Source organism: Silene latifolia, chromosome 5, assembly GCF_048544455.1.
Source record: "Silene latifolia isolate original U9 population chromosome 5, ASM4854445v1, whole genome shotgun sequence".
In the NCBI taxonomy this organism is placed as follows: Eukaryota; Viridiplantae; Streptophyta; class Magnoliopsida; order Caryophyllales; family Caryophyllaceae; genus Silene; species Silene latifolia.
In genome coordinates this window covers 89,218,445-89,245,875 of record NC_133530.1, presented here as the reverse complement: position 1 = coordinate 89,245,875, position 27,431 = coordinate 89,218,445, and the positions used below count along the sequence as shown (strand labels likewise).

The 27,431-nt window shown below is 38.4% G+C and overlaps 1 protein-coding gene and 1 long non-coding RNA gene across 2 annotated transcripts; both read left to right on the top strand.

Annotated features, from left to right (window-relative positions):
* The first annotated feature begins 2,377 nt into the window (after positions 1–2,377).
* LOC141655737 (uncharacterized) lies at positions 2,378–3,968 on the top strand. The gene is made up of 4 exons (XM_074462800.1): positions 2,378–2,435; positions 2,548–3,228; positions 3,801–3,819; positions 3,905–3,968. Exons 1-4 carry the CDS (start codon positions 2,378–2,380, stop codon positions 3,966–3,968), a joined length of 822 nt encoding a protein of 273 aa, XP_074318901.1.
* Positions 3,969–14,513: 10,545 nt separating this feature from the next.
* On the top strand, positions 14,514–16,567 carry LOC141656240 (uncharacterized). Its single transcript, XR_012548442.1, has 2 exons — positions 14,514–14,940; positions 15,295–16,567. It is a non-coding gene; the product is annotated as an uncharacterized LOC141656240 (long non-coding RNA).
* The last annotated feature ends 10,864 nt before the right edge of the window (positions 16,568–27,431 follow it).

Below are 27,431 nucleotides of genomic sequence, written 5' to 3'. Positions count from 1 at the left end.
ACATGAAAATAAAGACCAAACGAAAAAAAAAAAAAAAAAAAAAAAAAAAAAAAAAAAACAAAAAAAAAAAAAAAAAAAAAAAAAAAAAGATGGGGCCGTGCGGTGGCGGCGGTGTGGTGGCGGCGGTGGTGGGCGGTGAGTTGGTGTCGGGTGGGATAGTGGTGGGTGGTGGTGAATGAGGAAGAGAAGAATGAATGATTTATTTGGGTTTTTTGATTTAATTGGATTTTTTGGGTTTTTTGATTTAATTGGATTTTTTGGGTTTTATTTATTTATTTGGGTTTTGGGTTTTTTATTTATTTGGATTTTTTGGGTTTTTATTTTTTGGGGTTTTAGAGAGAAGATGAGTTGTGTGATATATGAGAGAAATGGATGAGAGGAAAAGAAGTTATAGTGAATTAGTGATTAATTAGAAGGATTAGTGAATGAGGAGAGAATGAGTGATATAAGTACATAAACACACCTTTGGAGGTTGATCTTGGCCATCCATCTCCCTCCATCCAATGGCTCACAATAGGACTTATGGACTTATTTTATCTATGGACCTTAGTTGATCCTTCCTATATATATATATATATATATATATATATATATATATATATATATATATATATATATATATATATATTAATTATGTTTATCTTGCTTCTTCATTGTTTTACTAACTAATTATGCGAACAATACTTAAACAAATAACATAATGGTCGATAAAAACACATACATGCAAAAAAAATAAATAGAAAAAGAAAATAATGACGATGAAACTAATAAAGTGACGGCAAGATTTACCCGATAAATACGTAACGTAAGAGACGATGAAATCAACGATGTGACGGCGAGAAGATAAAGCGACGATGAGAAAGAGAGAAAGAGAGAAAGAGAGAAAGAGAGAAAGAGAGAGTGTGTGTTTTGTGTTTGTGTTTGTCTGCTGTGTTTGTGTTTGTGTATTAAGGGTTGTGTTTTGTGGCTGCAGCAGACTTGTGTTTGTGTGGTTTATAGTATGGAAGGTATTGACAACGGTTATTAAACAACAACCGTTGTGAAATATGTTTTAACAACGGTTGTAAAAAAAACCCGTTGTCAAATATGTTTTAACAACGGGTTACAAAAGTAACCGTTGTGATTACTTTTCACTAACTTTGCGCCAATTTTGCGCCAAATTATTAACAACGGTTGTGCATGTGTGACCCGTTGTTAAAACTAATAACAACGGTTTTTATAACCATACCCGTTGTAATTAATTTTAGTAAAATTCGCGCCATACATTCTACAACGTCTATTGTGATTTTTGTGAATAATCGTTGTTAAAGGAGCGTTGTAGTTGCCTGGATTTGTAGTAGTGTACGAGAGTCCTGAGTGTGTCGAGGATTTCAGACCTATTAGCCTCTGCAACGTGCTTATGAAGATTATTACCAAATGTATCACTAATAGACTCACTCGTGTTATGAGGTATTTGGTGGGTGACTATCAAAACGCTTTTGTCTCCGGAAGACATATTAGTGATAATATTCTTATCGCTCATGAAGCGCTTAATAATATTAATAAACACTCTTTTGGAAAATGTGGGAGATTTGCTTTTAAAGCGGATATGAGTAAGGCGTACGACCGTGTCCGTTGGGATTTCCTTTATGCTACTCTTAAGTGTTATGGTTTTCCTTCAAATCTGATTTCTCTAATTATGGATTGTGTCTCTACTGTTTCCTATGAAGTACTTTTTAATGGAGCTCCTTTAAGGCAATTTCAACCTAAATGTGGGTTAAGACAAGGGGATCCTTTGTCTCCGTTTCTCTTTATTCTTTGTATGGAGGTGCTTTCACATAATATTGGTGGTGCCGAACGTGATGGTTTTTTGAATGGGATTTCTTTGGGTCGTAATTCTATTTCGATTTCTCACCTTTTCTTTGCCGATGATTTAGTTTTTTTCCTCAGAGATAAAGATGATCCTTTTAGTCGACTCAAGGAGATTTTGGATGATTATTGTATAGCGTCTGGTCAGGTTATTAATATGATGAAATCAGGTATCGTCTTTAGTCCAAGTACTACTATGCTGTCAGCTGCTAACGGTCTGAAGATTCTATGCATCACTCATCATAATGGTATTGGCAAGTATCTAGGGATCGTGGCCGATGTCGGAGCTTCCAAATCAATTATTTTCAACAATATGATTGACAATGTTAAACGCAGATTGTCCTCTTGGAATGGCATTTTCCTCTCACAGTCGTGGAAGGTTAACGTTGATTAATTGATCGTCCTCCTTTCTAATTTTATCCTATCGGTGTTCAAAATACCGGTAAGTGTGACTAACAAAATTAATTCTTTGTTGTCACATTTTTGGCGGGCTGGTACCAAATCAAATACGACTATTCACTGGTGCAGTATGAACTTCTTTAGTTTGCCTAAATCTGACGGTGGTCTGGGAATTCGAAATGTTAAGTGTATGAATCAAGCGTTGTTGGGAAAATTGGCATGGAAAATTTTTACCTGTCGGTCTAATTTACTTAGTCGGGTGTTCTTTAATAAGTTGTATTAATACATTGGACCATCCAGTTGCTATTCGTAATGGGACAAACTCGTCCTGGGGTTGTAGGAGCATCTTACATGGTGCTGAGCTTATTCTCCCTAATCTTGGTTGGAAATTTAGTTCTGACTCTCTCCTTAATGTTTGGTCTTCGAAGTGGATTGATGGACTATGCCCGTCCGGTATTACTAGTTTTGGTTTTCAACATCCGTCTTCGATGTCTGACTTGTTGATTAAGGACCTTGTTCTTCCGTCACTTGCTTGGAATAAAGAGTTAATTAATGAAATCTTTGAAGAGGACTGGGCAATCAAAATATGTGCCATGCCTATTTGTGACTCCGTTAAAAATGACTATGTTTACTGGGTTCATTCTCCGACTGGAGAGTATTCTGTTAAAAGTGGGTACGCTATTACTCTTTATGATCACCCGAATAAGTTTACTTCTGCTAAGGACTGGAGTAGAATTAACCCTTCATCTAAGGTTTTTTGTAAAAGGAAACTTTGGCATCTCCCTGGTCCTCATACTTGGAAAATTCTTATATGGAGAATTATTTCAGGTACACTCTCTGTCGGTACTGAATTTGCTCGAAGAAAGATTAGTGTTGAGTATTCTTGTCCGTTGTGTCAGAATTTGGAAGCCATGGAGACTCTTAATCATCTTTTCAGGGACTGTGTTGTGGTTAAGAGATTATGGGCTGCTTCCCCTCTAGGTATTAATACGGATAATGTTGACTCGATTCTTCTTGGAGATTGGCTCATTAATTAGTTCTCTTATTTCTCTTCTTTGGATGATGCGTCTACGCCAACCATTTTATTCCTCTCTGTTTTGTGGAGCATTTGTTGCACTAGGAATAATATTATTTTTAGGGATGCAGCTTTCTCAGTGGACTATTTCTTTAATCTTCAGTCTAATATCGCGCAGACGGCTATTACTGTTATGAATCTTCCGTGTACTCAAGACCCAGTTGGTAGGACTAGGGAGGAGGATGATAGTTGTTCTCTTCGAGAAAGTATCCGGAATTGTATTCCTTTTTATTTGGTGGGTAAGGGAGACCATTGTCATGTTATCCGAGCGAAGGTTGATGCGAGTTTGTTTCAATCATTGCAGGCGGGTTGTGGTTGGGTGGCTTACGATGGAAATGGTTCTGAGCTTACCAAGGTTGTGTATGGTTTCGCGGCTGAAACGGCTCTACAGGCTGAAGCTACTTGAATTCGTGATCTTCTTGCTTGGGCTCTTCGCTCCAATTTCTTGCACTTTGATGTTTCTTCTGATTGTTTGCAGATTCTTCTTCAAATTGCAGGTGTGGAGAGACCCCATCACAAGACGACTGGGCTTATTAACGATATCAATTTATTGCTAGCTTCTTTTCATTGTATTTGTTTTAGTTATATTCCTCGTAATCTTAATAAGGTTGCCCATAACCTTGCTAGGAATGCTATGGGTTTGTAGTGTTACTTATAATTTTACAGCTGCCAAAAAAAAAAAAAAAAAAAAGATAATCAGTCAAACACCTGATATGAGTAATTTAAATAGTACTTATCAACTACTTACAACCAGAATCAATTCGAATCGAACCGAAACTGAATTGAAGTCAATAATAACCGAATGGTACCCGAACTTGAATATATCTGAACCGTAAGAATTTAACCGATAAACCTGAATTAATTTATTTTCCCATGAAAACACTTACGAGTATATTTTAGGTGTTTTACATTGATTCTTTATCTATTAATGGTATTATGAACTATTACATCCAAATTGAAAAGTATAAGGTACATTTAAGCTAATTTGTTAACTCTCAGCTTACGAAAATTATGACCCGAAACTTAACTGAATGTTGACCTGACCCAAACCGTACCCTACTCGAAATAGGATTAACCGACTGAAGTGACTAATCGAAATGAACACGATTGAAATTGAATCTAAGGCCAACACAATTTAAATTGATCTGATTTAACCCGATCAAATTACCAAATCAGATAATCTGTATGTCAGATCTAGATACAACAACTTAGACGGTTGTATCCATCCAACGTGACCCTAGGTTTGGGTAAATAACCATTTAAAAATGAACTATTTTAATTCAATCAAAGCGTCTTGCTTGTGACGGGCTAATCCCGTCACAAGCTGAAGACCTCTCACAAAAAGGGAGAGGGGACAAGGTGGGGCACCCCCCATGTGCCCCCCCCCCCACTCACCTCACATGGGTATTTTGTGAGAGGAAATGGTATCCGACACAAGCTTATGACGGATATCGTCGTCTTCAATGAGATTTTGTGTAATTTAATATCGTTTCATTCGTAAAAAATATTATGTGTAGTAATAGTGTGCCACATATCATCATCTTTTTGAACAACCGCTTAACTCAAAACAATTACTCTTCAACCACATAATAAATAATCAATGAATTTGAAATAAAATTTTACATTTATATATAAATATAATAAAAAGACAATCAAAAACATTAAAACTCACTATTCTCTTTTTTAATAGAGATTTAGTATGCCACATATCATCATTTTTTTTAAAGAAAAAAAGTAAAAAGAATTTGGAACATTAAACATAAATGTGTGAGCATAACAAACATTAAGCTTTGTCTTTTCATTTTAAGAGTAACTTAATTAAAAATAATAAAATATAAAAATAAATGATGAAATTTTAATTTTGAGGCTTTAATTTTTTTATTAAAGAATTGAGTTTTAAAATATTTTATTGATTTTTAAGTTTAGGGTATGTAAAATTTTGAGGTTTTATTTTTTTATTAAATAATTGAGTTTTAAAATATTTTATTATTAGTTTTTAAGTTTAGGGTATGCAATTAAATATAATACAAAAGTACAATTATATTTAACTAATGTGAATATTGATCATTATTTTCTTAAGTTTATATAACGACAGCGTTAAAGTTGTGAGACTAGAATTGTCAATACAATCACGTACTTCCGTACTATACTTTGTAAAAAACGGGACTACAAAAGCAGTGACTATACAACTAATAGAGTTAATTTTGTACCACTATTTTAATTTTCATATAAATAGTTCCACGTCACATCTATACAATATTATAAAAAGATAAGACTAACCATTTCGCTAAGCCGTGTGGCATAAAAAAAAGTCATTCTCGATTGTCATGTGTCAAACGCTTATAAAAAAAAGTCGCAAACACACACATAAAAAAAATGATGCAAACCTTTTATCTCCCTCTCATAACTTTGGTTATCAACTTACCCTATTTATTTAACTTTATTATCTCTGTATAATGATAACCTTTTTGTTTTCTCCTCACCATTATACAACAATCATAATTTCATTTTAGTAAAAAAAAAATGGTATGCAAAATATACATAGATAAGTAAATTATTATTTCGCTTATTTTCTTTATTTTATATTATATTAATTAGAATCTTATTTATTATTTTTGTGTTTTCAAATTGCAGGAGAATCCCTTATATACTAAAAGATTAACACATCTTAAAATTTCTCGCTCAAAATTCCCGCCCATATATGTTAAAGAATAATGAAATTGCCCTCAATATTATATTCTGACTAATTCTTATTCTCTAAATATATTCTAACCAAATCTTTTCTAGATATACTCATTGTTAATTGGCTCCACTAATTAGCTACACTAATTGGAAGTATATACCGTAAATACATATATACTGAAATGGTTTACACAATATTCATCAATCTCTACCTAAATTGTCTCGCAAATTCCTTACCTTTTTAATCCCCTTTATTAAGAGCATAAAAATTCTAAGAGCAACTTCAACATTGTCTCCTTGAATAATGATTTTCCATGATGCCACATCCCCTGAAGAACATATTTCGCTTCAGAACGAGCAGCGCTTGAATTTCACTCTATAAGGAAGCAATCAATAAACTGTATCAAAACTTCACCAGCTTTATTAGCAAAAATTCCGACGGCCACTTCCATGTCTAACAAAGACTTCTCTGTAACCAAGTGGTGTTAGTCCAGTGGTAGCTGGGTTAAACCTTTAAGCTTGCAGAAATGCAGGAGTTGAGAGGTCTCAGGTTCGACTACCAGCTGGGGCGATGATCACTTGGCCACTGCAGCTCCCGAAGGGGGTGGCTTACATGGTCTATGTGGTGGTGCGAGAATGCATGGGCCCGGGGGGACTCAACCCCCTCGTCATCAAAAAAAAAAGACTTCTCTGAACCAGGCCTAGCTTCGTCATCTCCTCTCTTTTTCTTCTTAGACTCATGAGACTGGGTAGACGATCTATTTGAGGACACCCCAGCATCCCCTGGTTCAGTCTTCTGAGTAGGGTGGCTTACATCTTTTCCCATGTAAAAGGCCACATTCAGGAGTTTAAGCATTTGAATAACCGACTCCTCCCCGAGAAAAAATATCCATTTCAATAGAAGTGGTAAAACATCTAAATGCCTCAAACAATACTTCTGCCAGTTTCTAGGACGAGAAGTAGCTACTTCAGCCATGGTGGACAGACACTTGATAATCTTGACACTTCTCTCATATGAGACAAAATTTTGAAAACCCCCAGTTTTGCTAACGTGTTTATGCAACTTCGAGCTCACTACGAACCGCCAGAGTCCCAAACACTGTAGTAATGAGACTTGCTCCCACATAAGTGCAGAAAGAGTCTTCTTGCATACCTTCTGACAAAAGTTGTATGTGTATTATTTATGTAACTGCAAAGAACATCTTGATATCCATCCAATTTCATACTCTTTGCCGGAAGAAATCTTGTAAACCTTCTCTTTCTCCCCAGTTTTATCGTGCATTTCAAGACGAACTAGACTGTAGACCAATCGAAAAGTATTTTCCAACAAGAGTCTATGGTAGTCGGCAAAAACGTCTGCCCTGTGAGCTTTCGCATATGAATCTGAAAAGAATGGGGAAAATTACTATGCAAGAAAAAAATCAAGTAACAATTAAGGTGTGAATGACTTAACATTAATATACAAGAAAATTACTTTTCCAATTTCCTCTTTTTATCCCATTTTCCCCCTTTGCGCAAAGTTTTTAATTTCTTCCCACTTCTCTAACTCTTCCCGCTTTTGGCTACTTTTTAGTATCTTTCATCAAGTTGTCTCCTAATGGACAATATTAGACTTACAAAAAACACAAATTCTTGTTTGTGACGGCACATATCCGTCACTCTTGAGTGACGGATACCATTTTACCTCACAAAGTACCCACTTTTTCTCTCTCTCTGCAACACTATTCATGTGGTCCCCTTTCTCCACTAACCCATTTTGTTACCATTTTTACTCACAAAATATCCGTCACAAATGGTAACCCGTCACAAGGGAGACCAATTGTATTGCAATCACTTAAATCAAGTCCCAACATATTTCACCTTTATTTACTCAACTCCATATATTTATACTCACCAGTTACTGACACTAAGAAGTAAGAACCCATTAATTACCCCAACTCAACTTACTTAGTACTCCTGATAGCACCCCATCTCCTTCCTTACCACCACCCAGTCACAACCGAATTCCATCTTTTCTCCAAACCACCATCTACAACCACCAACCTCCTTTTCCGATTCGCCACCAACGCGCCTCACCGGCTCACCACTATCTTAGCCTTCCCGACCACCAGTGGGTCCCAGACTTGGAATGCCAGTCTTCGCTTAGCTCCTTCAGAGTCGCCATTTCTAATGCCATCACCACCCAATTTCACATCGGAAGTGATGCAAACTGTCTTTTCAAAAAAATCAAAAGGAAATTCAGGATTTGCACTCGAGTAAGCTTTATTACTAAGAATATTTGGACCTATAATATTTTCACTTTATCTCATTGGATTTGGAAAGTAATCAAGATCACTTGAGCATGAGAAAATATCAAGGTCATCATCATCATACAACACAAGTGTGTGGAATTTGTCCTTAGATATAGGCTTATATGCAGTAGCACCAACAACAATTGAGTTTGAGCCAACCGCATGTCGACTCGAGCAAATATATCACTAACCCCAAAGGAGACGGCAAACGCAGAATTTGATTTCCAAGTTGAAAAGCAAATAAATGCCCACTACCAGGTAACAACTCTTTCCAGTGATGCAAACCAGCTGATGGTCGTTTGCCATCTTGTTCATCCTCATATATTGCAGACATCTCAGATAAAGAAGTTGCACTTGAATTCAAACGGTCAACAACTGTACTTCCATCTTGATATGAAACTACCAGCAACTTATAGGTTGCTGAGAAGTACAAAGACGACCCTTTTACAAGGACATCCCTATTGGGAACCTCAAAAATTTAATTTAATTGTTTGGTCCCCACATTACCTTGTGTCGACAGTTCGAGCTTGAACAAGCTTCCTGATTCTGATAGTACAACAAGGTAGACTTTACCCTGAGATGCCACGGAAATTACTGCATCCGTAATGAAGGAATATGATTTTATCTGGCTTGAGTCCAGACTCAACCATTTTGTCAAAGCACCCCATACAATAGTGATTAGTGCCTGGCGCCATAGGCATACTCCTTATAAGCGCTTCTGCTTCTTCCAACTTAGTACAAAAGTAGTGGACTCTATGTCAATAAAGCAAGTGTACTCATTTAGTTAAAGCAACAGGAAGTAGAAGACTGGGCATAATTTCAGAATAAGCATAACCAAGTAGTTGAGAGCATTCATGGAGATTCAATGTGATTTGTATTTCTTGTGTGTGAAAAATGAAAGTACACGGACTGATACATATATTCTTGGTCACTGACTTGAGAACACAGTGGACAAAACACATCACTCAGTGGACAAAGCAAGGAAGCCTTACACAGACCAATGCAAAGGACAACCTAGTACAAAAGTAGTGGACTCTATGTCAATAAAGCAATTGTACTCTTTTAATAATAGATTAAGTAAGATCTTTTATATGATCTTTTCTACACTCCCCCTCAAGATGTGAGTGCAAGCCAGCTGAAACTCCCATCTTGGACAGCAGATAATTATGTTGAGAGACAGTGCAGGACTTAGTGAGGACATCGGCCACTTGATCTTTGGTGTTAACATAAGAGGTGGTTAGTAAACCTTGTTGAATTTTCTCTCGAATGAAATGACAGTCCACCTCAATGTGTTTGGTACGTTCATGATAAACTGGGTTGGCAGCAATGACAAGAGCAGCCTGATTATCACATTTGAGGTGGGCAGGACCCAAGTGCTGCAAGCCCAAGTCCTGAAGTAACTGAAACAACCAGGTGACTTCACATGTGGTCATAGCCATAGCCCTATACTTAGCTTCAGCTGATGAACGAGAGACCACAGCCTGTTTCTTTGGTTTCCAAGAGATGGGAGAGTTCCCAAGAAGAACACAGAACCCTGTAGTGGACCGTCTGCTAAAAGCACAAGAAGCCCAGTCTGAATCACAATATGCAGTTAGTTGTGCTGCAGAGTTGCTGGCAAAGAGAACACCCTGACCAGGTGCAGACTTGAGATACCTCAAAACCCTCTTGGCAGCTTGCATGTGATCATAGGTGGGGTTCTGAAGAAATTGGCTCAGGAGCTGAACAGAGAAACTGATATCAGGCCTTGTGATTGTTAAGTAAAGCAGCTTGCCCACCAACCTCCTGTAGATGTCAGGTTGTGGTAGTGGAGTGCCTTTACCAGGCTCCAGTTTAAGAATGGGATTGACAGGGAGCTGAATGGACCTGGACCTGTCCACTCCAAATTGCTGCAACAGGTCCAGAGTGTACTTCTTCTGAGAAATGAAAATGCCTGAAGTATTCCTGTCAACCTCTATTCCCAAGAAATAATGCAGCTCACCCAAATCTTTCATGTTGAAAGAGGAGTTGAGATGAGCTTTTAGAGCTTGAATCTCAGTAGGAGAGTCACCTGCAATGACCATATCATCAACATAGACAAGAACAACAGTGGTGCTGCCATTGGTTTGTTTAATAAATAGAGAGTGGTCAGCATGAGATTGTCTAAACCCATGGGTGAGAAGCACTTGAGAGAGTTTAGAAAACCATTGTCTAGGAGCCTGTTTGAGGCCATAAAGAGACTTCAATAGCTTACAGACAGTGCCTTCAAGAATCGGAGAACCCGACTCCCTCGACCAGAACAGTAAGTGTGCCATCACCGTATCCTAAGGGAAGTTTCATGTAGACTTCTTCAACTAAGTCTCCATGGAGAAAAGCATTTGCCACGTCCATTTGACATGTTTCCCAATTGTTCATGGACACAATAGCTAAGAGAGCTCTCACTGTTGACATCTTGGCCACTGGGGCAAAAGTTTCATCATAGTCAATTCCAGGCATTTGTCTGAAACCCTGAACAACAAGTCTGGCCTTGTGTCTCTCCACAGAGCCATCAGGATGGTGTTTAGTTTTGTAGATCCATTTGCATCCAATGGCTTTCCTCCCCTTAGGGAGTTGTGTGAGAGTCCATGTGTTGTTATCATGGAGAGCTTGCAGCTCAAGGGTCATGGCTTGGACCCACTTATGGTCTTGGACAGCTTCTTGGAATGTTGTAGGATCAGGACAGCTGGTGTGAGAGGTGGCATGACCAGCAAAGGGTGCATTCAGATGAAGTTGCACCACATTGGCTATGGCAGTGGGGGCCATGACAGGATTGGTAATGATGTAGTCCTTAGCCCATTCAGGTGCCCTCCTGTCTCTGCTTGGTCTGGTGTTAGTGATCTGAGGATCAGTTGCAGGAGCATCAGTATGTGGAGCAGGATCAGTTGAGGAAGAGTGGGTGTTAAGGGGAGCTTCAGGACTGAGGTAGTCAAGATGAACTGGTGTATCCACTATGTTTGAGGGAATTGGAGGTTGATATTCATCTGCTTGCAGAGTTGGGATAAGTTGAGTAAAATTCTTGATCTTCCAAGGAAAAACAGTTTCAAAGAATTTCACATCCCTAGAGACAAAAACAGTCTTTTTGATGATGTCATAGACCCTATATCCCTTCTGAGACAGAGGATATCCAAGGAATACACAGGGAATGCCTCTGGGCAAAAACTTGTCCTTGTCTCTAGTGGGGTTGTGTACCATTGCGAGACAACCAAAGACTTTCATCATGGCATAATCTGGAGCTTTGTTTAGCAGAAATTCATAGGGTGACTTGTTATTCAGTATGACAGTGGGAAGTCTGTTGATTATATAGGCTGCAGTTAAGACACAGTCACCCCAAAAAGATAATGGTAGCCCTGAACTGAATCGTATGGCTCTACTTATCTCAAGTAGATGCCTATGTTTTCTTTCAACGACCCCATTTTGATGTGGAGTATCAATGCAACTTGTTTGTTGCCAAATGCCTTTGGATAGTATGAAGCTTTTGATGTCCCCTTCTATGAGTTCAAGAGCATTGTCAGATCTTAGGACTTTGATACTTTTATCAAATTGCTTCTTGGTAAATTTGTAGAACTGAACCAACAGAGTAGCTACTTCAGACTTATGTTTCATGAGATAAACCCAAGTAGCCCTAGAATGGTCATCAACAAGAGTTTGAAAATACCTATGTTTGTTCCTTGTTTCTTTTCTGTAAGGTCCCCATACATCAACATGAATAAGGTCAAATATGGCAGTGGCTTTTTCTTTTCTTATGGGAAAAAGGAGTCTAGTTTGTTTTGCCATTGAACATGTGATGCAAATTTGCCTGGATTTTTGTTTAACAAGATTTGAAATGCTAGGAATGTGCTGCAGTTTGTCATCTGCAGCATGTCCTAGCCTTAGGTGCCAAATATCATGAGACTTATCATTAATAGAAAGCAAAACAGTACAATGATCATCAGGTGCATTACAAGGATTGAAAATTATGCCACCTGACACTTGACCTTGATTCAAATCTAGACTAGGTAGAGAAACATTACATGACACAGGATTGTGCATTCTGACTAAACCATTTGTAGACTCAGGGTGTGGTTTGACAACTTTATTTAGTAGATAATAAACACCCTTGTTTCCTCTTCCAAGCCCCCTAATCTTCCTGGTAAGTGAGTCCTGTATAACACACAGATTTTCATAAAACACCACATAGCATTTTTCATCCCTTGTTAGTTTTTGGACAGACAAGAGATTATGTCTGAAAGCAGGAACAAAGCACACATTATTTAGTGTGAGACCATTAACAAATTTATATGTTCCTATGTGAGAAACAGTAGTTGTTTCTCCATTTGGTAGATTGATCTTTGGTTTGCTTTTTAGTTCTCTTTTGTTTTCAAGGGAGGTTAGATCAGATATCATATGATCTGAGGCACCAGAGTCTACAATCCATTCATGAGTAGATTTAGTTACATGGTTACAGGCCAGAGGAGTCATACCTGCAAAGTTTACCTCCATCTCAACCTCAGTTTCAGGATAGTTGCTGGTACCTTTTCCTTTCTGGCTATTCATCAATTGCTCAAACTGTTGTGTGGTTAAGGTGATAGAGCCACCCATGCCTTCATCACCCACAGCAATGTTTGTTGTCTTTCCAAACCTTGGATAGGAGTGTTGCTTTCCCTTGTGCATTCCTGCTTTGTATCCTTTGCTGCTTGAACCATGTTGAGCTGCTCTGAGTTTATAAGATTGAGATTTCTCTGGAAACCTCTTGGAGACTGGATGGTCATCAGGATACCCAATTATTTTCCAGCAGTTTTCCCTGGCATGGCCCTTCCTTGTGCAGAGAGGGCAGGTAGGAACTTTAGGTGTTGCAGGTGTTGTCTCAGAGTCCTTTGGACCAACATAAAAGGCCAGGTTGTCACTTTCCACCTTCTCAAGGCACTTGTAGTTCCTCCTTTGTGCCTCTTCATGCTGAAAGATTGCAGCAGCTTCATCCACAGAAGGAAGAGGGGACATCATCAGTACATGACTCCTCATGGTGGCATAAGAATGATTCAGGCCATTCAAGAACTGAAAGAGTTTTCTTTCATTTTGCTCCTTGTGTTGAGCAATGAGCCAGGTGTTGATCTCAGCTGTGACTTGGGTCACAGGTGGCCAGTCAGTCATGACATCAAGGCTTTGCCATAAGATTCTCAGTTCAGTGAAGTACTCACTTATGGATTTGTCTCCCTGAGAGAGATCATCCAGTTCTCTATTGAGCCTGAATTTCCTAGCTCCATTACTGACAGAGAACTGGGTTTGCAAGTAGTCCCAGATCTCCTTTGCAGTTTTTACATACATTACAGATCTCTTGATCTGTTTCTCAACATTGTGCATAATCCAAGTGATGAGAAGAGAGTTGCAAGTGTCCCAGGCTGCTTCCTTCAAAGGATCATTCACAGGCCTCTTTACCACTCCAGTCAAGAATCCCAGCTTCCTTTTTGTACAGATGGCTATTTCCATCTGTCTCTTCCACTCAAGGTAGTTTTCAATACCAGAGAGCTTAGTGTCAACTACCACAGGATGGGTACTCTTAGCTGGGTGAAGGTAAAGAGGGTCTGAGGGGTCCATGACAAAAGGTGCAGTGGACGAAGTTGTAGTTGTGTTGGTGGTATTTGTTTCAGCTGTGTCAGTTGCTATGATGTTGTTGTTGAAACTCATTGTTTTGTTTGAAGAAATCTTTGTGTAAGATTGAAGATAGAAGGGAGGATGGTTGTGTGATTTTGCTTGGAGTAAGCAGATCTTTAAATAGGCAAAGATTCGAACAAAGTTAGTTGAATCTCAGTAAATGTTAGAAAATCAGTAAATGCTCGTCCTTGGTATGGTTATCAGTCTCCTCATTCCTGAGGCTCTGATACCATGTTGCATTTAGTTAAAGCAACAGGAAGTAGAAGACTGAGCATAATTTCAGAATAAGCATAACCAAGTAGTTGAGAGCATTCATGGAGATTCAATGTGATTTGTATTTCTTGTGTGTGAAAAATGAAAGTACACGGACTGATACATATATTCTTGGTCACTGACTTGAGAACACAGTGGACAAAACACATCACTCAGTGGACAAAGCAAGGAAGCCTTACACATACCAATGCAAAGGACAACCTAGTACAAAAGTAGTGGACTCTATGTCAATAAAGCAAGTGTACTCTTTTAATAATAGATTAAGTAAGATCTTTTATATGATCTTTTCTACAAACAAGCTTCCTGATTCTGATAGTACAACAAGGTAGACTTTACCCTGAGATGCCACGGAAATTACTGCATCCGTAATGAAGGAATGTGATTTTATCTGGCTTGAGTCCAGACTCAACCATTTTGTCAAAGCACCCCATACAATAGTGATTAGTGCCTGGCGCCATAGGCATACTCCTTATAAGCGCTTCTGCTTCTTCCAACTTACCAGCCCTGCCCAGTAGGTCAACAAGCAGCTAGCACGCCAAGGAATGTAATTTCATCTGGCTTGAGTCCAGACTCAACCATTTTGTCAAAGTGTGATAAAGCGTCATTTGCAAATCCGTGAATGCTAGGCCTCCGATAATAGAAGTCCAAGTCAGGGTATTTTTCACCAGGAGTTCCTGAAACATTTGGCATACATATCAACCAAAGCAGTGCCTAAGAAAACACTGAGAGGTAGCTTCTTGTTGTTGATGTACCAATGAATCCAAATGCCACTACCAGCAGCAAGCGCTCCTAGCCATGAGCAAGCTGTTAGGCAATGAATCATAGTCACCTTTTCAGGCATAATATTTGCTACCAGAATCTCGTTAAACAAAATCAAAGCCTCCTTACCATGCATGGCTTGAACATATGCTCCAATCATGGCATTCCATAGCACCACATCTTTACTCTCCATCTCATCAAAATGCTTTCGTGCCTCATCTAGTATGCCACATTTAGCATATCCCACAAGCATTGTAGTCCAGATTCATTAACTTGCATATGCTATGTTAAAAGTATGATTTCTGTGTTCATCTTGACTTCCAGGTTGGGTTAGTTTGGTTGAATCCTTACCGAAGATTGCTTAGTGCCATGAGAGACGAGATATCATCGAAGAGTATACAAGAGCTTGGTTGAGAGCTGTAGGCCGCTCTTAGTACTGCAAAATGCCAGGTTATGTGCCTTAACACCTTTTTTTACTGGTTTAACTCTTCTTAGTGGAGTCGCTCGTCACTGCAGTATTAATTTGCAGTATTCATATATGAGACAGTCTCATACTAGTATACTACAATTCATGTAAAAAAAACAAATTTTGATTTCTACATGTTAGTCGAGGACTAACCAAGCGGTTACTGAAATCACCCAAGGATTCCTTAGCTAACCTGCTAACTGTTGGGGCCATCACCAACAAGCCCAAGCTCAGCCATGTAGGGACGAGCACATCCGTTCGGACAGCCTGTTATCCTGACTACAACAGATTCATTGTACTTGAGACCAACCTGAAATCAATATAAGTACTATTCGCAATTAAAATAAATTCGTAAGCTAGAATTAGAACAAATGAAGATTCATAAATGAAGAAATAGTCATGAAAAGCACATATACTTGCTTTTTTTTTTCATTTTTCTGACTGTACTAATTCAAGTGTAACTATTTCAATTGTATGTACGGGTGAGCATAGTCCAAGGCCGAACCAGTTCAGTCCAAATTGGACCGGATTGAAGACCAAAATCGTGAATTTTGTGTACCAAAGATGAATAAAGCTAAAGTATTTGGTGTTTCTATGTCTCATTTCAGACAATCATTTTCGTCTGAATGTGATTCAGACGGGTCATATATGACCATTTTAAAATAGTCCACATCTGAAGGCTTCAACGAAAATGAGGGGGTCTGAAGTCTGATGCATCATATTATGCTTCTGCAAAAGGGAAATACTGTTTGGGCTGCATGTTGGGTTGGTATTTTGGCCTTTTTTTGATTTGGACTTCCATCATTCTGGCTACTTTGACTATACTTCTACGTGCATGAATCATTCAGTTGATAATTGAAAGGGAGGCCTTAACGGTGTGATCAAACTTTTGGGGTCTTGTTAACTACCATTGACTCGATAGATTGTTTCATTTGATTAAAATATTCCTTACAAAAGAGTAGAAGTATAAACATTGTTGAGTTGTAGGGAGCAATGTTTTTAGGATTGGGATTTACTTTGGATTGGTGGAGTTAGGTAGGATCGAGATTTTACTTTGGATTGATCGAACAGGTAAAATCGGATCGTTAATCCGTATGTGACAAAACAGAACCCTTTTTTATTTGGTAAAAACATATATTTGTTAATATTTGTCCATAAAATATTGATAATTAATCGTTTTAGTATCGGTGTATGAATATGTTTGTACATCTCATACAAATTCTAGGTTTTAAAATGTCAATATATATAAAAGTAAATATTTATTCTTTTACGATAAATACCGAACCGTTGGATTATATTATGATTTTGCCTTTGCAAATTTTTTAAATGAACAGGGTCGTTAGATTCTACATCCAGAATAGAATCGTAGGATCGCGATCGCTCAAGCATTTTTGTATCGTAAACAATGGTACCCCTGGCAAGGAGTATGCTACATTTCTTTTGACAACGATTAACTTTCTTAAATAAAATAAAACTAGTTATAAAGCAAATCGGAGGGAACTATAGGCCCCTAGACCTGTAGATAACCAACTAACGTAACTAACATTACAAACTGTCTCAGTAAAAACACGAAGATGACACTTCTTAAGCGGGGAAAGATAAATGTTGTTGAATTGCAACTAACAATTCTCTTTTCTTTTAGAGTCCAGGGCAATTTCTAGAGTCTTTGTAAACCTAAGAAAAAAAAAGGTGAATTTTTCACTTCCTTGCTTGTGTCACTAAGCTAAAAAGTAGAACTAAGGGTAAGATTATTGTTAGTCTTGAGACAAGATTTTGGTAAGTCTTGAGATAAGACTCACTCAAGACTACCAATAATTTACCATAGTCTTAACAAAGTCTTAAGTTGAGTCTTAGAAATCCAAGACTCAACTTAAGGCTTTGGGTGAGTTTTGACCCCACCTTAAAGAAAAATTATCCAATGGATGAACAACATGTGTCCTTTTTTTTGTTAAAAAAATAAAGTGGAGTGAAAAAGTAGAGTCTGAGGTGAGTCTTGAGATGAGTCTGAACAATAAAAAAATAATAAAAGTTAGTGGAAAGCTGATATGACAGAGTCTTAAGACTTTGAAAAGTCTGATTGATAATCTCACCCTAAACTGATTTGGTTCTCTTTGTTGTCATTGATCTGTTTTTTTTTTTGAGGAATCATTGATCTGTTTTGGATATTTGGATAGGATTATTTCACATGAATAATCCATCCTATTGCTGTCCCACCTATATTAATCCATCCCTTACATTATCTCACATTAATCCTACCTATTCAACGACCTTCCCATTTTACACCTAAGTGAAGGGCTACCTGTTAAACAGGTAAACCCTTGTTAAATGAACTAAAATTTTATTTTCTTACCTTCATCTCTCTCACCTCTCCTCTGCCGTCAATGTCATCTTCATTCATTCTTCATCATTCATGAAACACAACATTCCATTAATATATTCTTCATTCTTCATCATTCATTAACATAATACAATATACACTTTATCATTTCATTAACAAAATTTTCATTCTTCACCAAAAACCCTTAACTTTTTTGGCGAATTTGGGAAATCTGAAATTGATGAAACCCGGAAAAATTCACCATTAATAGCAAATTGATTCGAAATTGATTAAATCCCGCAAAACCTTCATCAAGTTGTTGTTTTCTTCAGATTTCGTGACGAGTTCCTCCATCTTCAGTACCTCAGTATTCTGCCTTTCCACTGTTTCATCTCTGATTTCCTTCGCTTCGCAAACCTCAATGCCTTGTTCTACCTCTGCTTCTTCACTGTTTTCAACACCCTCGTCAATTTCCTCAGTCTCCTCTTGAACACCACCGTCATATTCCTCCATTTTTCGCTCCAATTCTACACTATCAACTTCTAAATCCTCCCATTTTCGCTCCAATTCATTAGCTACTTCCTCAATTTCTTCATCAACTTCATCCAACTTTACACTCTCCAGAACCTCCTCGATTTTCCCCTCCAATTCTTCACCATCGAATTCCAAATCCTCCATTTTCCGCTCCAATTCATCTCCATCCTCAACCACCCCAATTTCCCCCACCAATTCTTCACCATCAACTTCCAAATCTTCCATTTTTCGCTCCAATTCATCAACTTCATCCTCAACCGCCCCAATTTCCCCCAACTCTTCGCTATCAACTTCCAAATCCTCAATTTTTCGCTCCAATTCATCGACTCCATCCTCAACAACCCCAATTTTCCCCTCCAATTCTTTGTGTTTGGTGTCTGGTGATGGTGCTGCTATAAGGTGTTTGGGGATGGTTGTTTGGCGATGGTTCTTGGTGTTTGTGGGTGTTGGTATTGCTGATAGGGTGGCGGGTTCAGTAGCTTGGTGGTTGTGTTTAGTAGTTGGCGATAGAGGACAGGAGGAGTATGTAGGGGATGAAGTAATGAATAAGAAGAAGAAGGGCAAAATATAAAGGCAAAAAAAAGAAATGGACCGGAATTAGCAGGTCACTTAAGTGATTAAGTGCAAACAAAGAAAGTCGTGGAATAGGTAGGATTAATGTGAGATAATGTAAAGAATGGATTAATATAGGTGAGACAGCAATAGGATGGATTATTCCTGTGAAATAATCCATTTGGATATGTGGCTTATTGTCCTTTACCAAATTAGACTAGGAATGGAAGCCTCAAAGAATTAGTACATGACCCACCCACCCCGAATTTCTTCTCTTTTTTCACGTGATTATACCCGGACCTGCTAAAAACTAAAATTGACCTGGCACCTGAATTAAAAATTCGAACCTTGACCTAAAACCCGAATTGACCCAATCCACAATAACCCGGCACCGAAAATTTATTGTTACAAACTAATTATTATCCATAATAACTTGATAGTATCTGATCTGAAAATGAGCCGAACCTAAAATAACTCGGCCCGACCCGACCAAAACCGAGCTCGACTCGGTTAACCTATTTATCAGATCTAATTATATTTCCAATAAAATAACTCAAATTTTCTCGGTAGTGTAATTCCTAAATTACGCCTCCAATTTTATTTGTTACGGCCCTAGATATTATTCCCTCAATTCAATTGTCTTCTTTTTTTTTCCAAAATTAATTGTCTCTTTTGTGTTCAAAATTTGGTATGCTAAAATGAGTGGGCTATCATGACTTTTCCATTCTAAATAATGGTTTGTTTGTTTTATTTGTTGTTCTTTTTTGTTAACTTGTTTGTTAACTTGTGTGGGACTCTATTCGCCGTAAATCTCGAAATTTACCCCTTCATTTTAATAATAATAAAAAAAGAATACTGAGCAGTAAATTTACATTTTTGTGTGTGTGTTTGTTTGAGTGTTTGAAATGTGAAAGTTAATATTAATATAAATATATGATTATGACGTACATCACCACTTAAATTATTTTCACATATAATTATTGTAAATAAGAATTTGTATTTAAGCGAATCAATTTTATAAACTACGGTTATTAATTGGAAAAAAATTAACGTCAAAACCACCATGCTTACTGCTTACTTGCTTAGGCCATCCTATTGTACTCTTGTAACTGGGTGGTTACATAGTGCATTTGTGCCTATGTTTTATACTTTTATTGTAGACTTGGGATTTAGAAACATTAATTTTATAATGAATTATAGCCAAAAAATGAAAAAACTTAAAACATTTACTAATGCCATATTTGTTGCAACTTTAAAGCTTTTTATCAAATAAAAGAAGACCATCACGTGGAGTCGTGGACCATGAATATGATATAGTTGCGCATAAATTACTACCATGCGTAAAACAAGACTCCACGTATGCAGGTTCGAGTAGGCCGGTCGAGGATGTCGATAGGAGACCGTCTAGACTGGTTGTTTCCGTAACTCTTCCCCTCGACCATAGGCGACGTGTACTCAAATTGACCCATCAATTTAGACCGTATCATTCTATATCTTGATTAGCTGAAGATCATCAATTCGCAAGTATTTTATTAAAACTTTGCGAATTGATGATTAGACCCGACAAAATTAATTTTACTCGGATTTCCGATTCAAATAACCCGACCCATTTCTCAGGTCTAGTTAAGACATTTACTTTTTATTTTGTCAGTATATAGTTTAGTTTTTAAACATTCAACTAGTTTAATTGCCGTGAAATCCACGGGTCCGTCTTTGGTGCATGTTTCTGATATTTTTGTTTGCTTTTTGACAACATCTAAACACATCTAATATTCTAATGTTAAGGGCGTGTAAATTGTAAATCATATAAAGTGATATTAGTAGTTTTGAAGCGTAGTTATTGAGTTTAAATTGCTCAAATTGCTTTATAACCTAGTCTCACATCTAGATATAATAACAATAATCAATATCATGATCCTCCGGATTACAATAGGCACAAAATCTCATTGAAGACGGACAATATCCGTCACAAGCTTGTGACGGATACCGTTTTCTCTCACAAAATACTCATTGAGAATTGAGTGGGAAGCACATGGGGGGTGCCCCACCTTGTCCCCTCTCCCTTTTTGTGAGAAGTCACAAGCTTGTGACGGGATTAGCCCGTCACAAGCAAGACGCTTTGTACAATAGGTCCCCAAAAATCCACATATACCAAAATTCTAACCCACAAAATGTTGTTTTGTATTTCATACATGAGCCCACTAATTTTTCATTGTCTATATCCAATTCCCTACTTGGCATATTTCTTGACTCATTTCCACCACAGATTCTTATTTGTGACGGGCATATCCTTGTGGGATAGATAAAACAAAAGCAAAATGTCTAGGAAGTAGCAATTTGTTTTGTCTTATCTATCCACATGAGTATTATTTGACCCGTCGCAAACGTATGACGGATATATCCTCAAAAGAGAGACTTATGCATTTCCACACCCAATTTCTAGCCACTTTAAGTAAGCACAACTGCTGAATCATGAAATGCAAGGTTGATTTTATCAGTTACCACTTACCAAGTCATTATCTCTACAAACCTTGAATAATTAAGGGTAACAAAAGAAACATTAGCTAACAAAGGGAACAAATTAAATAAAGAGCTGTAGTAGACTCTACCATCTTGTAACATACTTTTATACTCCTATATACTCCCTCCCAGACACTATAATGTTCCCTCTTTCCCGAAACGGATTATTCAACTAATGTTCCCCTTTCTATTTTTAGAAACTTTTACTCTTATTTTATTCATTCTTCTCTGTTACGGAATATATTGTATTATATGGTAGTCGTAGTAAATGAGTTGGATATCTTGTTTTATGGTAAATATGTTATATGGGTCGATATGGTTTCCTAAACCGATTAGGGTTGTATGAGTATATAATGTATCGTTATGCAGTCAATACAATTAACACACAATAATTCCAAACCCTATCTTTTGTCAAGTATCCTCTTAACTTGGTATCAGAAGACTATCACTTGTTTTTTTTTTCCGGTTTTCTTGTGAACTTTTATTTGGGACTCTACTCGCTGTAGGTCGCCGGGTTTTACCCTTTCTTAATCAAAAAAAAAAAAGTATGACGAAAGACGGAGATGCGTCCAAATCAGACAAGAAAACCTCCATTAGTCCTTACTTCCTAGGGCCAGGCGATAAACTCGGTGATAAAGTCGTACAAGTCATGTTGAATGGTGATAATTACGACGAGTGGTCTGTGAAGTTGCGTGGTGCCCTACGTGCCAGGAAGAAGACGGGATTCATTGATGGTACTATCAAGAAGCCCAGTGATACGTCGGAGGAGTGTGAAGATTGGTACATGGTAAACGCAATGATCGTCAATTGGATTTTCAATGTTATCGAACCCGGGTTGGGTTCAACGATAACGTATGTCGATGATGCAAGAGTTTTGTGGGAAGATATTGAACAACGGTTCAATGAGAGTAATGGACCGAAGCTTCACCGTGTCAAAGGCTCCATCAAGTCGTGTAGGCAGAATGAGAAGGAGCTCGTGTCCGAGTACTATGGTCGCTTGAAGAAATTGTGGGATGAACTCGATAAATACGATCGAAATCCCACATGTGAATGTCGTGGTTGCAAGTGCAACATTAAAGGCAAATTGGATAAGAAGCGTGATGAAGGCAAGGTGCACGATTTTCTTATGGGACTCGATCCTCAGTACAATACTGTTCGTTCCAATTTGTTGATGCAGGAACCTCTTCCGTCCCTCAACCGCGCCTATGCTGCTATTGTTCAAGAAGAAGGGGTGCATGGAGTCAACACTGGAAGCAGCTCTGGTTCCCGTGGTGATAGCAGGTCCGAGCCTATTGGCTTTGTCGCGAAAACAGCCAACAATGTCTGCTTTAATTCACGGTCGATGGACTCGGATAATGATGGTCGTCCTCGCTGTGAGAAGTGCAACAGGTGGGGGCATCTCAAAGAAAAGTGTTTTGATATAATTGGGTATCCTAAGGGATGGAAGGAGCGAACCAGGCAGAGCTATGGTGGTGGACGCGGTGGAGGTCGAGGTCGCGGTTATGGTGTTGGTCGTGGTGGAGCAAATCATGCACAAGGAAGTGATGAGACGACGGAGAATAAAGAGCAGTTCGTTAGTGTGCCTAAGGAGCAGTGGGATGCATACGTAAATAATGCCAAAGCTAATAATGCGAGTGCCTCGAGTTCTCGGATGTCTGGTAAGAATGATAATGATGTACTTTGGCTATTAGATTCGGGTGCTACCCATCATATGACAGGTAGTAGGCATTTATTGAAGGATGTATGTAAAATTAAACCATGTCCAGTGACTTTACCGAATGGAAAATCGTCACAGGCCGTCGAAGAAGGAAAAGTCGAATTAGGAGGCAAAATTGTTTTGAATATTGTGCTCTTTGTTCCCGAGTTTGAGTGTAATCTTATTTCGGTTTATCAGTTAAGCAACGATCTTGACTGTACTGTTCAGTTTACTAATTCATCTTGTGTTATACAGGACCGCGCATCGAAGACGAAGATTGGTATGCTTGAGCAATGCGGCCGGTTGTATCTGCTTCGTGGTTCAACAGCACGTGCGTATGGGTCACAGAAGCGGGGTGATGAGGTTGGTATATGGCATCGTAGATTGGGTCATCCTTCCAAGAAAATAGTGCAGTATTTACCGTTTATTAGTCATAAGAATAATAGTCATGATAGTAAGCTGTGTGAAATTTGTTATCGTGCCAAACAAACGCGTGAGAAATTTGTTGTTAGTAATAATAAAGCTACTGGTAATTTTGAGTTGATTCATTGTGATTTGTGGGGTGATTATCGTACGCCCTCTTCTTGTGGTAGTCGTTACTTTCTGACAATAGTGGATGATTTTTCTCGTGTCGTATGGGTATATCTTATTAAAGCAAAGAGTGAAGTGTCACAGTTCTTGAAAAATTTTGTTGCCATGGTGAGACGTCAATTTAACACTGATGTTAAAATTATTCGTACGGATAATGGAACAGAATTTACTTGTTTAAAGTCATTTTTTGCTGAACAAGGGATAATGCATCAAACCACTTGTGTCGGAACTTCACAACAAAACGGGAGGGTAGAGAGAAAACATCGTCATATTTTGAATGTTGCTCGTGCTCTTCGTTTTGAGTCGGGTTTACCTGTCAGTTTTTTGGGTGAATGCGCGTTAACTGCAGGATATTTAATAAATCGCACCCCGTCTGTTTTGTTAAATGGAAAGACGCCATTTGAAATATTGTTTGGCAAACCGCCAATTTATGATAATATCCGTGTGTTTGGATGTCTCTGTTTTGTGAAGCATTCTCGTCGTGACGGTGATAAATTTGCTTCCCGTAGTCATCGTTGTGTATTTGTAGGGTATCCTTTTGGTAAAAAGGGATGGGAAATCTATGATATGGAATCTAAAGAATTTTTTGTGTCACGAGATGTAGTTTTTGATGGGACGGAATTTCCGTTTCGTGCCTCTGATTCTTTGTTGTCTCGAAATATTGGAAAGAATGACGAGGTGTATGATGATGTGGTGTATGATGAGGAAATATTGTTGGGTGATGGACCGGCTGTTAGTAGGCCCTCGGGTGACGAGTCAGTGACTTCGGGGGGGTGCCTGGAGGTGACGTGATTGAGACCACGCAGGAACTCGAGCATGGTAGTGGTGATGCGGGTCCGAGTGATGGTGGTGCGGACGAAGTTGAGGGTGAATTGGGTCGGGGCAAGCGGCCTCATGTTCCATGGTCAAGATATGATGAGAGTGAGTATGTTACAGGTGCAGCACGTGTTGTTGAACCCGTTGAAGGTCATGATCGTCTGTCTTGCTCGAATGTCTCATCTTCGTCAGGTATGCCTTATCCTTTAGCACATTATGTAAAGTATAATCAGTTTTCAGTTTTGCATCGTTGTTTTCTGACTAACCTTGATGATAATGTCGAGCCTAAGTCTTTTCGTGAAGCAGTGAGGAGTGAAAAGTGGCGTCAGGCCATGCAGGCCGAGGTGGATGCTCTGGTTCGGAACGGCACGTGGGAGATTGTTGACTCTCCTTCTGGTAAGAAAGTAATCGGTAATAAATGGGTGTATAAGGTGAAGCTACGTGTTGATGGTTCCGTTGAGAGATATAAGGCGCGTTTGGTTATCCTTGGTAACAAACAGGAAGCTGGGATTGATTATTATGAAACTTTTGCTCCTACTGCTAAGATGGTGACAGTTCGTGTTTTTTTAGCCCTTGCAGCTGCTGGTCGTTGGGAGTTGCATCAGATGGATGTGCACAACGCTTTTTTACACGGGGATTTGGAGGAGGAAGTATACATGCGTCTCCCTCTTGGATACTCGACCGACACACCAGGTAAAGTGTGTAAGTTAAAGAAATCTTTGTATGGGCTGCGTCAGGCTCCGCGCTGTTGGTTTGCTAAGTTATCCGCTGCTCTTGTCGCGTTTGGCTTTGTGCAATGTCTATCCGATTACTCATTATTTTGCTATGCCAAAGGTAATGCTGTTGTTTACATTCTGGTGTATGTTGATGATTTGGTTCTTGGTGGTAATGATAATTCTCTTGTTGTCCGGGTAAAAGAATATTTGAATACGTGTTTTCATATGAAGGATCTTGGAGCCCTGAAATATTTCTTGGGTATTGAGGTTGCCCGGAATTCGACTGGTATTTTTGTGTGTCAACGAAAATACGCTCTTGATATTTTATCCGAGACGGGTATTATTGGTGGAAAGCCAGAAAACGTTCCAATGGAACAAAATCATCGGTTGGCATTGGCTAATGATGAGTTGCTAACTGAGCCGGAGAAGTATCGTCGTTTGGTTGGTCGTCTTATTTATCTTACTATCACCCGGCCAGAGTTTGTCTTACCCTGTTCATATTTTGTCTACTTTTATGCGCAGCATGCGCTTTGTCTCACGGCATCTTCGCTTTAATGAGTCGTTCGTTATTTGAAGAAGTGTCCTGGTCAGGGTCTTTTGTTTCGCATCAACAATAATTTGGAGTTGTCTATTTATTGTGATGCGGATTATGCGAGTTGTCCTCTTTCTCGTCGTTCTTTAACAAACTTATTTTTGCGTTTACGGGTGGCTGTCCGATTTCTTGGAAGACGAAGAAACAGCCTACAGTGGCGTGTTCATCTGCTGAGGCTGAGTATCGTGCGATGGCAGCTGCTACTTTTGAGGTTAAGTGGCTGCGTTGTTTATTTCGTTTTCTCCGTATTCCAGTTGCTCGGCCAGCTGTATTGTTTTGTGATAGTCAGTCAGCGTTGTCTATTGCTCGTAATCCAGTGTTTCACGAGCGTACGAAGCATATTGAAGTGGATTGTCATCTTGTACGCGACGCTATTAATGATGGTGTTATTTGCCCCTCGTATGTTCATACGTCTGAACAGGTTGCTGATATTCTCACGAAAGCTCTTGGTGGTCGTCAGTTTGAGTTTTTATTGTCCAAGTCCGGCGTGTTTGATCCCCACGCTCCGACTTGAGGGGGGGTGTTACGGAATATATTGTATTATATGGTAGTCGTAGTAAATGAGTTGGATATCTTGTTTTATGGTAAATATGTTATATGGGTCGATATGGTTTCCTAAACCGATTAGGGTTGTATGAGTATATAATGTATCGTTATGCAGTCAATACAATTAACACACAATAATTCCAAACCCTATCTTTTGTCAAGTATCCTCTTAACTTTCTCTCCTATCACTAAACCCCACACAACTCTTTTACTCCTATTTTATTACTTTTCTGGATTTTTAGTGAAATCTTCTCTGTAAACCAACTATTTGGTCTTCACCATGCAGCGTTTTGAGGCTGATTTTTACAATAAAGCTCTTATAAACACACCCATGTGTAAATGTACCAAGTCTGAAACCTATAAAACCAGGGAAATAACATTTGTGGTATTAGATCATAACATGGACAACATTCAAGTCCTTTGACATTAATATTAAATGGAGTTATGAGAAGTTGGTCAAATAAGTCATACTATTATCAATATACTCCCTCCAATTCAGTGTTTTCTTCCCTTTGTTTTGGGGCACAAGAATTAAGGAGGGAGTTAAAAAATGAATAAAGAAAGATGGTGGGGTTTGTAGATTGGAGAGAGAAATGAATAATTAGGAATTAAATAAGGAATTGTGAGTTATGTGGGGTATGGTGAGAGGAGAGAGGGATGAATAAAATAAGAGTAAAAGTTAGGTGGGGTTTGATAATGGAGAAATAAATGAATAAAATAAGAGTAAAAAGTTTCCAAAATAAGAAAGGGGAAGAAAACCTGAATAATCCGTTTAAGGAAATAGGGAAGAAAACAGTGAATTGGAGGGAGTAACTTTATTTGAACGGTTCTACTTGGGACTTGGAATGCAACCTTATTACATTATTGTTGTGTCAAAGGCAAGGTATAAAAAGCATAGTCACCATTGGACATCCCATTAAAGTCGTTAGAGCATCCGCAAAGGTGGAAAAATAGCTCCCCATATGCACCATCTTTCCTCATATGGGCATTGTAACGCCCCGTAATTTTGGACCGTTAATATATTTCGGAAATAATTTATTAATCAAATAAAAGTTGATATTTAAGTATTTAAAGTAAAAATAATTCAAAGGAATATAATTTTATTATATTTTGAA

Excerpts from the sequence above, each read along its gene's own strand:
- LOC141655737 (XM_074462800.1), top strand. The coding sequence starts at position 2,378 with ATGAACTTCTTTAGTTTGCCTAAATCTGACGGTGGTCTGGGAATTCGA. Across the intron at positions 2,436-2,547 it reads GGGAATTCGAAATGTTAAGT|TTGCTATTCGTAATGGGACA; the intron begins GTATGAATCAAG and ends TGGACCATCCAG.